Raw genomic sequence first — 13,949 nt, 5'->3', positions numbered from 1 at the left:
AAAAAAAAAAAGCCTCTCTGGCATGTGAGCATCTCTACTCTGCGGACTGAGATCAGCTGATTGGCCAGCAGCCTGCACTGCACAGGAATACTAAACCCGCCCGGTTCAAACAACTTCGAAGACACCCCTCGAAGAGTCAAGTCAGGAGCAGGCACTAAAAACCCAATTTATTATTTAAAAAAAAACAAAATTTGATGTTTTCACGTTTTCCCTGAACGCTTTGTTACAAAAGCAAACATTTCCAAGACAATCACACTGTGAGTTAAAAAGATAAAAGAAGGCTTTCCCATCGGAAATGCTCTGAAAATGAATGACTCTCATACATCAGCTACTACGGGGAAAACAAAATCACAGCTGCCAGGGGTCTGGAATGCAGGACGGGACTGCCCGGAGCTAATTAGCATTCATTTCAAGGGACAAGAGTTTTTTATTAGAAGCAGGGAAACAAGTCGGGGGCAGAGGTGGTGGTGAGGAGGTCCTTTGAGGTTGTCACCCACAGTCACAAGAGCAAGCAGGCGGCTTACAGAGAGAAAGGCCGCCAGGCTGCCCCTGCAGTGTGAAAGTCCCACCCCCCTCCCCATGGACGTGACATTCCCCTGTCACCACCGCTCAGCAACAAAACTCACAATTATCTATTTGCTCAACCCCAAAAGACCACACATAGCAAGAACTGCAATCAGAAAAATTTGTAAAAACAAAACTCCAACATGCATTCTCCTTATCCTGCCCACTGTTTCATGAAGACAATTCACTTAGGAAGAGCAGCAACAACATTAAACAAAAACCAACAGTCTTCATGCATTCAGCCAGAATTTTTAAAACATGATTACTTGTTTCATTTCACTTGTTTGTTTGTTTGTTTCTCTTTACTTTTATATTCTACACCTAGTCTGGAGCATTCAAATTAAGGTGAAATTGTCCTTCCACTATTAGGCAGCTTACAACTTAAATTTTGATGCTTTTGAATTGTGGTGTTGGAGAAGACTTTTGAGAGTCCCGTGGACTGCAAGGAGATCAAACCAGTCAATCCTAAGGAAATCACCCCGGAATATTCATTGGAAGGATGATGCTGAAGCTGAAGCTCCAATACTTCGGCCACCTGATACAAAGAGCCGACTCACTGGAAAAGACCCTGATGCTGGGAAAGATTGAGGGCGGGAGAAGGGGACGATAGAGGATGAGCTGGTTGGATGGCATCACCAACTTAATGGACATGAATCTGAGCAAACTCCAGGAGACATTGAAAGGGAGGGGATCCTGGCATGCTGCAGTCCATGGGGTCACAAAGAGTCAGACACGACTGAGCAACTGAACAACAACAACTTAAAAATGAATGTTTGCTTTTTTCTCAAGAAAAATCACACAATGATATAGGAGCTATATTAAAAGAATACCTTAATCAAGAAACTTAAAATATACACTTGCTGTTACTTTAAATCATGACAAAAGATACTCACAAAGCTTAATAAGCATTAGAAAAATACTTAAGTGGCTAATGAGTATATAGTTGACTCTTGAACAACTGAGGGGTTAGAGGTGCGAAACATCTTCAAAATCAAAAATCTACATATAACTTACATTTCCCATCACCCCCATAAACATAGTTCTTACATATCCACGTTTTTCCTCCACATCCATGGTTCTGCATCTGTAGATCAAACCCAGATTGGCTATGGACTATTGGAAAAATATCCACCTATAAACAGACTCTCCCAATTCAACCCCGTGTTGTTCAAAGTTCAACTGTATCTAAACTGGCCTATTAATTAATTAATTACTTCAGTCATTAACTACTTCCTTCATTTTTTGAAACCTGGTATTTACTACCAGACCATACCCATCTGGCCAGGAGGTCATTTTAGCAAAGCAATAAAGAACACAGAGCCGTGTTTTGCCCTCTCAGAGCTGTGTGACCTTCAGTAAGTTGCTTAACCTCTCTGTTCCAAAATCATCATCTATAAAATAGAGGGAATAACAGTATCTGTTTCCCAGGGGTATTTTGAGGATGAGACTGGTTAATACTAGAATAACACCCAATATATACAAGACACTATAGACGGTAGAGAATCTGCCCACAATGCAGGAGACCTGGATTCGACTCCTCGGTCGGGAAGATTCCCTGGAGAAGGGAATGGCAACCCACTTCAGTATTCTTGCCTGGAGAATCCCATGGACAGAGGAGCCTGGCGGGCTACAGTCCACAGGGTCGCAAAGAGTCAGGCACAACTGAACAACTAACACCAGCACACATAAGTATTGTGTGTTAGCCACTCAGCTGTGTCCGACCCTTTGTGACCCCATGGATTAGCTCTCATTTATTACTAATAACAGAACTGTTCAAACAAAGATAAAATCTGAAATCAACTCCACACTAGGAAGCAGTGCTTTCAAGTAGAGAATCATGGTGCTTCCTACATCCAACCTGGAAAAAAGGACTATGATCCTAACCTCTGGTGTCACTGAGACCACTGTATGTTCTTTAAAAATGCTCAGATCATCACCCAAACTTGTCAATACCTTTGCAGAAATTCTCTTTTATGAGCGCCGTCTGCGCCTTTCCACAGTGAACTCCAGGAATAGCATCTCCTGCCGCTTTGTTTGACCCTGTCTGCTCCAGGCACGTTCCAGGGCTTTGCTCTCAGGAGAAAGAGCCGTGAAGCCAGAGAGGCACCTGGGATGAGGCGACAGAACCCTGGGCCTCTTCCTTCCTCCCTATTGCCAGGACCTCATATTACAGAGGGCCCTGCTAAGGCCTCCGTGACTCACTGCATTTAAAGCGGAAACAGTCCCTTAAAATCCACAAAGGCAGGGGAACACTGGGCTACTGGAGCGAGGTAAAAGGGATCCAAGTTTAAAAGTGTTAAAAAATGAATGTCTTAGATACTGTATTCCCAAATCAAATTAGAGACTGAAAATAACACGTTTAGCTTAATAACACAATGATTTAATAAAGAGCCTTCAAAATACCTTATATTGCATGGAAATATCTATTTCTCTCAAGGGCCATCACCCTCCCCCACCTTCCCAAGAAAGTAGGTAAAAGGCCACATAAATAAAAAGGAACTATAAACAAGCCTTTGTCTGTGTTTTTGGCTTTAAATGAAACATATATTTCCGTTTACTGGCTTTTAAATTAATAACTGACCACATAAAGGCTTTCAGTCTATAAATATTAAATTTATAAATGTTACAATTACTTTCAAATACTAAAATTTACAGTGTTCAACTTAAGACACTGAGAATGATGATCCTATGATGGCAAAAGAGAAACATATGGGTAAAAAAAAGACATTGAAGAGAGTCAAACACAGGCACTCAAGAAAGTCCTACATATGGATGTGGGACTTATGTATACCTATGGGGACATATGTATACCAAGAAAATTCTGTAAAGCAATTATCCTTCAATTAAAAAATAAATAAATTTTTTTAAAAAAGAAAGTCCTACAAAGATATATGAAGACAAAAAGAGACACAAACACATGCACATAGAAATGCAGGTTTTTAAAACAATCTTTTCCTATTAAGTCTAATTCCATTAACAGTGGACTTCCCTGGTGGCTCAGATGGTAAAGCATCTGCCTGCAATGCGGGAGACCCAGGTTCAATCCCTGGGTTGGGAAGATCCCCTGGAGAAGGCAATGGCACCCCACTCCAGTACTCTTGCCTGGAAAATCTCATGGACAGAGGAGCCTGGTAGGCTGCAGTCCATGGGGTCGCTAAGAGTCAAGCACGACTGAGCGACTTCCCTTTTCCATTAACAGCATCAGTTATATTTTTTGACCCACTGCATCATCCAATCACTGGACAAGGGCAAGAAGCACCCTGATATTGTAGATGAGAAAACAAAAGTATAATTTAAAGTTATATGATTTGTTCAGGTTAAATGACTGGTAAACGTCAAGCAATATTGATAAGCAAGGGAACCAACATAAATATGTCAACTACATTCTCAAAAAAAAGATGAATAAATACGGACATAATCACACATGCTTTTTGCTGCAGAGGCATCTTTCGGCTATAGGTAATAGAGGTTTTAAATTGGGACCCTGTGATGAAAAGAGGTTACTGACACATGGAACACTTTAGGAAGTGGAAATAAAGCATGATGAATTATGGAAAACAAACTCATAACAGCACCCAAGAGTCAGAATAAGAACATCGTCACAGCGCTCAAGCAGCTGAGCACGCTGTATTTGGATGGACAAATCGATGGTCTCTTTCCCTTTAATGTAAAAGATGTTCGCTCTTCACAAGAACTAAACAGAGATCATGCAAATGCGGTTCCTTATAGAAACCGTGAGTAGCAGGAAAGTATACCTGACCCAGTTACACTCATGATGCCTTTTCCTCATACAGAAAGGGAGGACATAAGAAGGAAACAGGATGGACACAGACTTTAGTTCATTAAGAGTGAGCTCTGGCTTATATTGTCACATCTGGGTTTGTTCTCACGGCTATCATTAGGATGCCATATCCTATTTAGTGACCTCTCAGAAGTAGAAACACTTCCGTCCCGTGGAGGGGCCTTCCCACCACACACAGCTGCAGAGGTGACGTGTCAGCTGTGATTCTTTGGTGGTTCGAGACATGGGATGTGAAAATGGAAATCTCTCACCTTGCTGCTGTGATCAGTATCATCTGAGGATTCCAAGTCCGGCCCTTCCGCCTCCTCCGGAGCAGCCTCAGCACTGCTGCCCTGCTCGCTGCAGAGGCTGTGGCCTGCAAGATGAAATCACACACGGGTCAGCACATACAGCCACCGCCACAAGGGCAAGGGAGCATGGCGTCAAGCTCACGTGCGCTCAGTCATGTCCCACTCTTTGCGACCCCACGGACTGCAGCTCGCCAGGCTCCTCTGTCCATGGGATTTCCCAGGCAAGACTATGGGAGCAGGTTGCCATTTGCTGCTCCAGGGGATCTTCTGGACCCATGGATGGAACCTGCATCTCCCTGGCACCAAGCCAACTGGATAGCCTCAAGCCTATGATGTGTCCATATATTGTTAAACCCTCCAAGTATGGGCGCCACGACCCTGGTTCAATACATGCTAGTTTAGCTGTCTTTATCATTACCACTATTATTATTACTTTATAATACGTTTTTACTATTTATAATATATATTTTATAATATACAATATTTGCTATGGACTGAATGTTTATCAGCCCTGAATATTCATTGGAAGGACTAATGCTGAAGCTGAAACTCCAGTACTTTGGCCACCTAATGCAAGGAACTGACTCATTAGAAAAGATCCTGATGCTGGGAAAGATTGAAGGCGGAAAGAGAAGGGGATGACAAAGGATGAGATGGCTGGATGCCATCATCACTCAATGCACATGAGTTTGGGTAAACTCTGGGAGTTGGTGATGGACAGGGAGGCCTGGCGTGCTGCAGTTCATGGGGTCACAAAGAGTCAGACATGACTGAGCAACTGAATTGAACTGAACTGAATGTTTACCGCTCCCCCCCAACCCCCGCCAAATTCATATGTAAAGCCCTAACCACCAGTGGGGTATTAGAGATGAGGCATTTGGGAGCTAAGGAGGCTTAGAGGAGGTCTTGAGAGTGGACCTCCATGATGGGATTAGTGTCATTAGTGTCACTGGAAGAGAAACCAGAACTCCCCTCCTCTCCTGTGAGGTCACTGAAAACAGCCACCTGCAAGCCAGGAAGGGAGCCCTCAACAACAAGCGTGGCCTTGGACTTCCCAGCTCGAAAACTATGAGAAATAAATGTCTGTTGGTTAAGTCACTCAGTCCAAGGTGTCTGTCACCACAGGCCCAGCTAATACAATAATTTATGATATATACACATGCGTGGTAAGCTGCTTCAGTCGTGTCCGACTCTGCGACCCTATGGACTGTAGCCCATGAGGGTCCTCTGTCCATGCGATTCGCCAGGTAAGAATACTGGAATGGGTTGCCATGCCCTCCTCCAGGGCATCTTCCTAAACCCAGGGACAGAACCCATGTCTCCTGGAGCTCCTGCATTGCAGACGGGTTCTTTACCACTCAGCCACCGGGGAAGCCCATAATACATATAATAAAACTTAAATAAAATTAAATTAGGAGATTCAATTGATTTATAATCAACAAATTAATTGTTGGATCAATTAATTGCTAGGACAACTGAATAAAGCATTTTGAGAAGAACATTTTAAAAATAACTGTTTTGGGGCATCCCTGGTGGTTGAGTGGTTAAGAATCCGCCTGCCAATGCAGGAGATACAGGTTCAGTTCCTGGGCTGGGAGCATCCCACATGCTGTGGAGCAACTAAGGCATGTGCCACAACTGCAGACCCTGCGCTCTAGAGTCTGAGAGTGGCAACTACTGAGCCCACGTGTCATAACTAATGAAGCCTGCTCGCCCTAGAGCCCATGTCCTGCAACTAGAGAAGCCACCTCAATGAGAAGCCTGTGCCCTGCAATGAAGAGTAGCCCCCATGGACTGCAACTATAGAAAAGCCCATACAGCAACGAAGATCCAACACAGCCAAAAATGAATAAATACAATTATTTAAAAAACACGAATAACTGCTTCATAGACATCATCTGGCAAACCTCAAACATCTTATAACACCCACTCTTTCCACCATATTCCATGCAGAAGTGCAGGCAACTTTCTTTCCTATTTTACCAAGTCCTGACTCCAGTGTTCTTGCCTGGAGAATCCCACAGACAGAGGAGCCTGGCGGGCTCCCGTCTATGGGGTCGAACACGACTTAGTGACTAAAGGGTTGACTACAATAAGCCCTGTGCTGGGGAAGAGAACATTAAGATCACTTTCCTCTGGGAGGCTTCTCAAATTTAAAAAGCATCTGAGCTGCCTGGGGATTTCTGTCATGCAGATTCAAACAGAATAGGGTCAGAACTATGATTCTGCATTTCTTACATACTCCATGATACCAATCAACACTGCAGGTCCATGGACCAGACCAGGAGCAACAAGTCTCTCGGATATTTACAAACCTCTAGCTAGTCTGATAAGAAATTGGTTTGATGACTATTAGAATATTCCAGGCACTAGGTCAGGGACTACAGCACCATACTGTAACCAGATAAAAGAAAAGGAAAGAAAGAGAAGAAACATGGGTAGAAGGAGCCACTTTCTGACTCCTGGGATGAAAGCGTCAGTCTGAAAAGAGGCTACCTTACTCCAGTGACACCATCACAGTCATGAGCCTGTGTTTGGCATCACATTCAGATCAGATTCTAGGTTGACTGGGAAACTAAGGGAAGAAGCCAAGCCCTGAGCAAACCTTGCTCCAGAACTGCATCCTGTGGTCCCTTCCCTTCCTCTGGAAGGGAGCACCAAGGAAGTGAAGCTTGCATGGTTTGTAAGTTTCTATCTGTGCCCACCCTTCCTGCGCCTTTGCTCTGGCTCTGCGATTTTCCTGCACTTCTTTTAATTACTAACTCACTATAAATTCCATGGACAGAGGAGCAAGGGGGCTACAGTCCATTGGATTGCAAGAATTGAACACGACTTAGCAACTAAACCACCACCACTCAATAATATGGTGGAAGCTGCCAAAGAAAGTTCAGTTAACTTGGTGGACATCAACTATGTCATACCGTCACCGCCAGAGGGGGGCAAAATAGTGATTGAATACTTGAAATGCGGGCAATGATCTAGATGCTGGGGCTAGAGAGGAGGAGAAGATTTGAACAGCATTAAGCTCTGAAATGGCAGGAACCATGGCTCCCTCAGCAGTAGGCTGACAGCCAGGCTGTAAGACACACGAGGTCACCTTCATGCTGCAGTATGCACAATGGTAACCCCCATTCTGTACAGCCAGATGCTGTGACCCTGCATATCCCCGCTGCACATTATAATACCTGGGGTCAGAGGATGCTCACAAAACAGTGGGAAATGAATGAAAGGATTTCCATTGCTAACACAGGCCAGGTATCCTGAAACGGAAGCAACCCCCCACCCTAATTCTACAAAAACACTTACAAATGCTAAGTAAAATAGAACAGAATCCTTTTTATTTCATTTTTATTATTATTATTTTCTGCTCATACTGCACAGCACGTGGGCAGTTCCCCAACCAGGGATCGAACCTCTGCTCCCTGAAGTGGAAGCAGGGAGCAGTAACTACTGGACCACCAGGGAAGGCCCCCTGAATCCTTTTTAAACATAAAGCTGAGCTCTAAGAAACCCCAGAGTCCAAAATGAAGACAAAGGAAGCTGGAGCAATGGGCCCGTCCCAAAGCCATGGCAGGGCTAGATAACTCACCATCTACCTCCAAACTCCATATCTACCTCCAGCGCAGTGTTTCCTAAAGGGGGTGGGATGCTGTTGGTGTCAGGAGGGGACAACGTTTGGGAAGAAAACTACACGTGGCAGGTACACAGGGCACTAACCTCCCTGGGCCTGGGCACGGAACACCGTCTGCATTCCCCAGTCACTGTCACAATCAAAAAGACACGCGAACACAGCCCACCAGCAGAATCAGTGCCACCTGGGAACACAGCCCTGGAGGCCTTGGCTTTAACTGAAGTCAGAAGACAGAAAACAGGTGTTGGTCAGTACAAGTCAGGGAGTTACAACCAAATCTCCCACGTTCATAGGGTTCTCTTGAAGGACTATACGCTCACCCTGAAAAGACAGAAAAAGACTTTTTTCTTTTTTTAAAGTACTGTGTACTCCATTGGAAGGAGTGATGCCGAAGCTCCAATACTTTGGCCACCTGATGTGAAAAGCCGACTCACTGGAAGAGACCCTGATGCTGGCAAGACTGAGGGCAGAAGGAGAAGGGGACAACAGAGGATGAGAAGGGTGGATGGCATCACTGACTCGATGGACGTCAGTTTGAATAAACTCCGGGAAACAGTGGAGGACAGGGAAGCCTGGCGTGCTTCAGTCCACGGGGTCGCAGAGAGTCAGGCACGACCGAGCAGCTGAACAACAGACAACAAATGTATAAAACAGGTACAACTGATGAGAACATACTGCATGGCACAGGAAACTCTACTTAATGCACTGCTGTGACCTGAACGGGAAGGACACACAAGGGAGGGGATAACATGTTTACAGACGGCTGCTTCATTGGGCGATACAGGAGAAACTAACACAACACTGTAAAGCAGCTATATTCCAACAAAAATTTAAAACTAGATTAAAAATTAAAGTACTCACATGTGAAAGAGAAAAAAGAAAGAAAAAGAAGCTGATCTAACTCTGCCTATACTCTGGGATACAAGAGCGGGGAGAAAGAGGGGGCGCTTCTTGGAGACGAGACCTATGGGCTGGCCCCACGGGTGCTGGAGATTCAAATTTACACTATGTCCTCCATTCTGGAGACTCCGACATCTTCATCTACTCGGGTTGGTGAAACTAAGACCGCAGACTGGGGGGCTTAAACAACAGACAGTTATTTGTCTCAGTTCTGGAGACTGGAAGTCAAAGATCAGGGTGCCAATGCATTCCTTCCAGGGTGAGGCCCTTCCCCTGGCTGGCAGATGGCTGCCACCTCCCTGGTACCCACACGACCTCTCCTTGTGTGTGCAAGGTGAGAGGGGTGAACCCTGGTCTCTCTTCCTCTTCTTACAAGGACACTAATCCCATTATGGGAGCCCCAGCCGGTAACTTCATCTGAACCTAATTACCTCCCAACGGCCCCCAACTCCTAATAAACCTCCCGTTGTGGGTTAGGACTTCAATGTAGGAAATCTGGCAGAACACAAACATTCAGTACGTGATACTCAAGATGAAAAACTGCCTTAAAGTTTCTCTAAATTTGTATTCCAAGGGCCTCTGGCAGAAGGCAAGAAACAAGTCTGTTCTGGAGGGAATCACCCTTAATGATGGTTTCATATTAATGGTCAGGCATAAGCTTGGTCCAACAAGAACCACAATCCATCATTATACAATACAAGGAGAACCAGCTCCCCATGATGGAGACACAGCAGCCAACAGGCAGAAGGAGATTTCCTAGGAATAATACCGTAATTATCAGATTGTCAAATGAGTATGCTGCAAAAAAAAAAGAAAAAGGAACAACAAAAGAGAGACTTTCAAAAAAGATTAGGTAAATTTGTAAAATTTTTAGAAATGAGAGCTGTAAACAGTGAAATTAAGCACTCAATGGATAAGAATAAAAGCTTAAGAAAGACGTTTGAAAGGCCTATTTGAAGACATTACCTCACTAAAGCACAGACATCCTCAAATTCTCAAACTGTCAACACAAGACTGACATAATATCAAGTCAAAATAGTGTTCAAGAAGAAAAATTTACAATAAGAAACATTTGACAAAGAGTGAGAAAGCTTAGTAATACAGAACTTTCCTAAAAAAATTCTCTAAAGGATGTATTTTGGGTGGGAAAATATGTATACACACACATGCATAATCTGGTAGACAAGGTGAGATGATAAATAAGAGCTGATATACACACAGGACAAGCTCCAGGAGATGGTGAAGGGCAGGGAGGCCTGGGGTGCTGCTGCCGCAGGGTCACAAGGAGCTGGACACAACTGAGCGGCTGAACAACACAACACAAACAGGCAAGTCACGACACTTCATACACACACGCAAAAGGCATTTGTTCCAAAAACACAAGATGAAACTCAAGCCATGGTGGGTGACTATATTTAAATCATTTCACGATCCTTTTATGCTTCAGGAGACGTTAAAATTTTAAGGGCAAAAAAAAAAAAAAAATTAAGGGCAACCACTGAATAGAATATAATTAGATTGTGTAAGTTGAAAGGGGAAAGTGGAATTTAGAAATTCAACCCAGAAGAGGACTAGGAAGGGCAGGAAGGATAAACGAGATCAAGATAGCAAAATATGATGAGAGAAACGAGCCAAGATATGTGGATCTTCTAAATAAATGTGATGTAGACTAAATGCAATATTAAACTTCATGTTTAGATAAAAACCAAAATAACGTCACACAAAGCCTCACCTACATGCTATACATAAGAAATAGACTAAACAAAAAAGACAAAGAAGACTGAAAGTATCGGGGTAGAAAATCAGGCAAACGTAAAGAATGCTCTTCAAATGCCAGACAAAATAGATTTAGTCAGGCTACAGAAGAGGTAAACATCAAGAATTATTGAGCCTGACCCACGAGTGTATTTTAAACCCTACGCACAAGAATTTGAGGATGCATGTTTTTTCCAAGGATTAGCAATGTAGGCAAGCAGGCCACGTATGAGGCTATAATATAAATCTCAACAAATAGCGAGGGATCTGAATTCAGACAGACCACACTGGCAGCATTATTTCTGGAACAAAATTTGCTATGAACGAGCAAAAGGCCAGTAATACCAAAGACAGTTTTAGAGGGGTGTGGCGGGGAAAGAAAAAGCAAGACTGGGGTACTTCCCCTTCCAGATATCAGCATGCATTTAAAGTTAACAGTAATACAAAGCAGTGCAGAATTAGCAAGAAGACAGGCTAACAGAACAGAGAGTCCCAGAAACAGCCCCACCCATGTGTGGAAGTGTGATGCACAGCAGATGTGGCACTGCAGATCTGGGGGAAAAGAATGGAACATTTGATAATGACTACCCACATGGGGAAACAAAAAGCTGGACCCTAACTCCCATCATTCACAAGAATCAGTGCCAGGGAAGTATAAACCAGAAAGGGAAAAGTTCAAAATATAAATCTTTCAGCAGGAAATAACAGAAGAAAATGTTTGTTACCCAGGGGAGAGAGAGAAGGATTTCTTAAACAAGAGAGAAAAAAGCACAAATCCTAGGAAACAGAAAATCAGATTTTACTAAAATTAAAAACTTTCCTTTGTCAAAAGGCAACACGAGGGCAACAAGATACACTGCAGACTGAGAAAAGTTATCTTCAACTCGTATAACTGGCAAAAGTACGAATATCTAGAATATAAAAGAAGTCCTATGAATCAATAAGTGTGGGTCTATCTGATTCTAAAACATATATTCTTTTTTTACCCCGTGCTCTGCTTCTGCCCTTAACTGAAGATAAAAATTAATAAAAGAGGAGAGACAGAGAAAAGGCAGCAAAGATGACAGTGATGATTCTTCCTGCTCCTGTAAGCATGGATCTCTGTGTCTGTCTCCACACCCCATGAATTTGGGCTGCTCTTGTGACTTGATAGATGGGGAAACAGTGGAAACAGTGTCAGACTTTATTTTTGGGGGGCTCCAAAATCACTGCAGATGGTGACTGCAGCCATGAAATTAAAAGACGCTTACTCCTTGGAAGAAAAGTTATGACCAACCTAGATAGCATATTCAAAAGCTGAGACATACATTACTTTGCCAAAAAAGGTCCGTCTAGTCAAGGCTATGGTTTTTCCTGTGGTCATGTATGGATGTGAGAGTTGGACTGTGAAGAAAGCTGAGCCGAAGAATTGATGCTTTTGAACTGTGGTGTTGGAGAAGACTCTTGAGAGTCCCTTGGACTGCAAGGAGATCCAACCAGTCCATTCTGAAGGAGATCAGCCCTGGGATTTCTTTGGAAGGAATGATGCTAAAGCTGAAACTCCAGTACTTTGGCCACCTCATGCAAAGAGTTGACTCACTGGAAAACACTTTGATGCTGGGAGGGGTTGGGGGCAAGAGGAGAAGGGGACGACAGAGGATGAGATGGCTGGATGGCATCACTGACTCGATGGACGTGAGTCTGAGTGAACTCTGGGAGTTGGTGATGGACAGGGAGGCCTGGCGTGTGTGATTCATGGGGTCACAAAGAGTTGGACACGACTGAGCGACTGAACTGAACTGTGACTTGATTTGAACAGCAGCATGTGACCCAAGTGGTGATATGTGAATTCTGAGCTAAGGTCTCATGTGGCTTTATAGTTTGGGGTCTGATCCTCCAGGAATGCTGGACCATCATATGATAAAACCCCCAAGGTAGCTTCTTGAGAATGAAAGACCTCAAAGAAAGAGGGGTCCAGCCAGCCAATCACCAAATATGTGAAAAAGGCCAGCTTAACTCAGTCCCAGTCAAGCCCAAATGGCACAGCCAACGAGACTGACTGAGGCAAGGAGAGCAGACCAAGCACCCAGCTGAGCCCGGCCCAGCAGTGAGCAAATTTAATGGTGGTTTCCCGTGGTTTGTTACAAGGTAGTGGATGACCAATACGTGGTTAGCGGAACTTAAGTCATCAAAGAAAGCCAGAGAGGCAGGAATTGACAGTGGTGCCCTTTAAGAGAGCTGAAGAGAGATACCAGCATGGCAGGAACAGGGAATTAAACCAGGAAAAGCCACGTTCTTGCTCCCACACTTCAAGGCTTTCTGTGAACACCTCCCAGGGGAAGAGTTTATAGAACACCATTGTTGAGTTTCTACGCAACCCTATACAAACAGAATTTTGCAACTTCCTACTCTAGCTTCCTTCACCACAAGAGACTTTTTCTCTAACGACAGACACTGAAGGAATTATTTTCTTTGTCCCCATTTACTCACCAGTGCACATGCAGACAGCTCAGAGAACTGAAGACAGGCTAAGAACAGGTCGAGGAAGCAAGAAGAACAGGAACTGCCTGTCCCAACTCCATTCTTCCCAGCACCCAGCACATCACTACGTGGCACAAAGGAAGTGCCAGTGATACCTGGAACCAGAGACGGAACAGGGCCAGAACTAAAGGGACAGAGGATGAGCGGGGGTAGGCAATGGAGAATTATTCAGCTATAAAACCAAAGGACGACAGAGGATGAGACGGTTGAATGGCATCACCGACTCGATGGACATGAGTTTCAGCAAGCTTCAGGAGTTGGTGGTGGACAGGGAAGCCTGGCGTGCTGCAGTCCATGGGGTCGCAGAGTCAGACACGACTGAGTGACGGAACTGAACCGACCTAAAAACCAAAGGAAATCTACTATATCTAACAACATGGATGGACCTTGAGGGCATTATGCTAAGTGAAATAAGTCAGAGAAAGAAAATACTGTACGATCTCACTTATATGTAGAATCTAAAAACACGGCAAAAGCCCTCACGGAC

The 13,949-nt window shown here is 44.0% G+C and overlaps 1 protein-coding gene across 3 annotated transcripts in view; it reads right to left on the bottom strand.

Annotated features, from left to right (window-relative positions):
• Window positions 1-13,949, bottom strand: part of TIAM1 (T-cell lymphoma invasion and metastasis 1) — a 469,570-nt gene that overhangs the window by 51,082 nt on the left and 404,539 nt on the right. For all 3 annotated transcript variants that reach the window (XM_010862313.1, XM_010862311.1, XM_010862312.1), the window contains one exon: window positions 4,618-4,721. In XM_010862313.1, the coding sequence (XP_010860615.1) occupies window positions 4,618-4,721 (104 nt within the window). The remainder of the gene's footprint in view (window positions 1-4,617; window positions 4,722-13,949) is intronic.

Source organism: Bison bison, unplaced genomic scaffold (assembly GCF_000754665.1).
Source record: "Bison bison bison isolate TAMUID 2011002044 unplaced genomic scaffold, Bison_UMD1.0 scf7180017864481, whole genome shotgun sequence".
Taxonomy (NCBI): Eukaryota; Metazoa; Chordata; class Mammalia; order Artiodactyla; family Bovidae; genus Bison; species Bison bison.
Note: the sequence above shows the minus strand (reverse complement) of the source record. Positions and strands in the feature narration are given on the sequence as shown.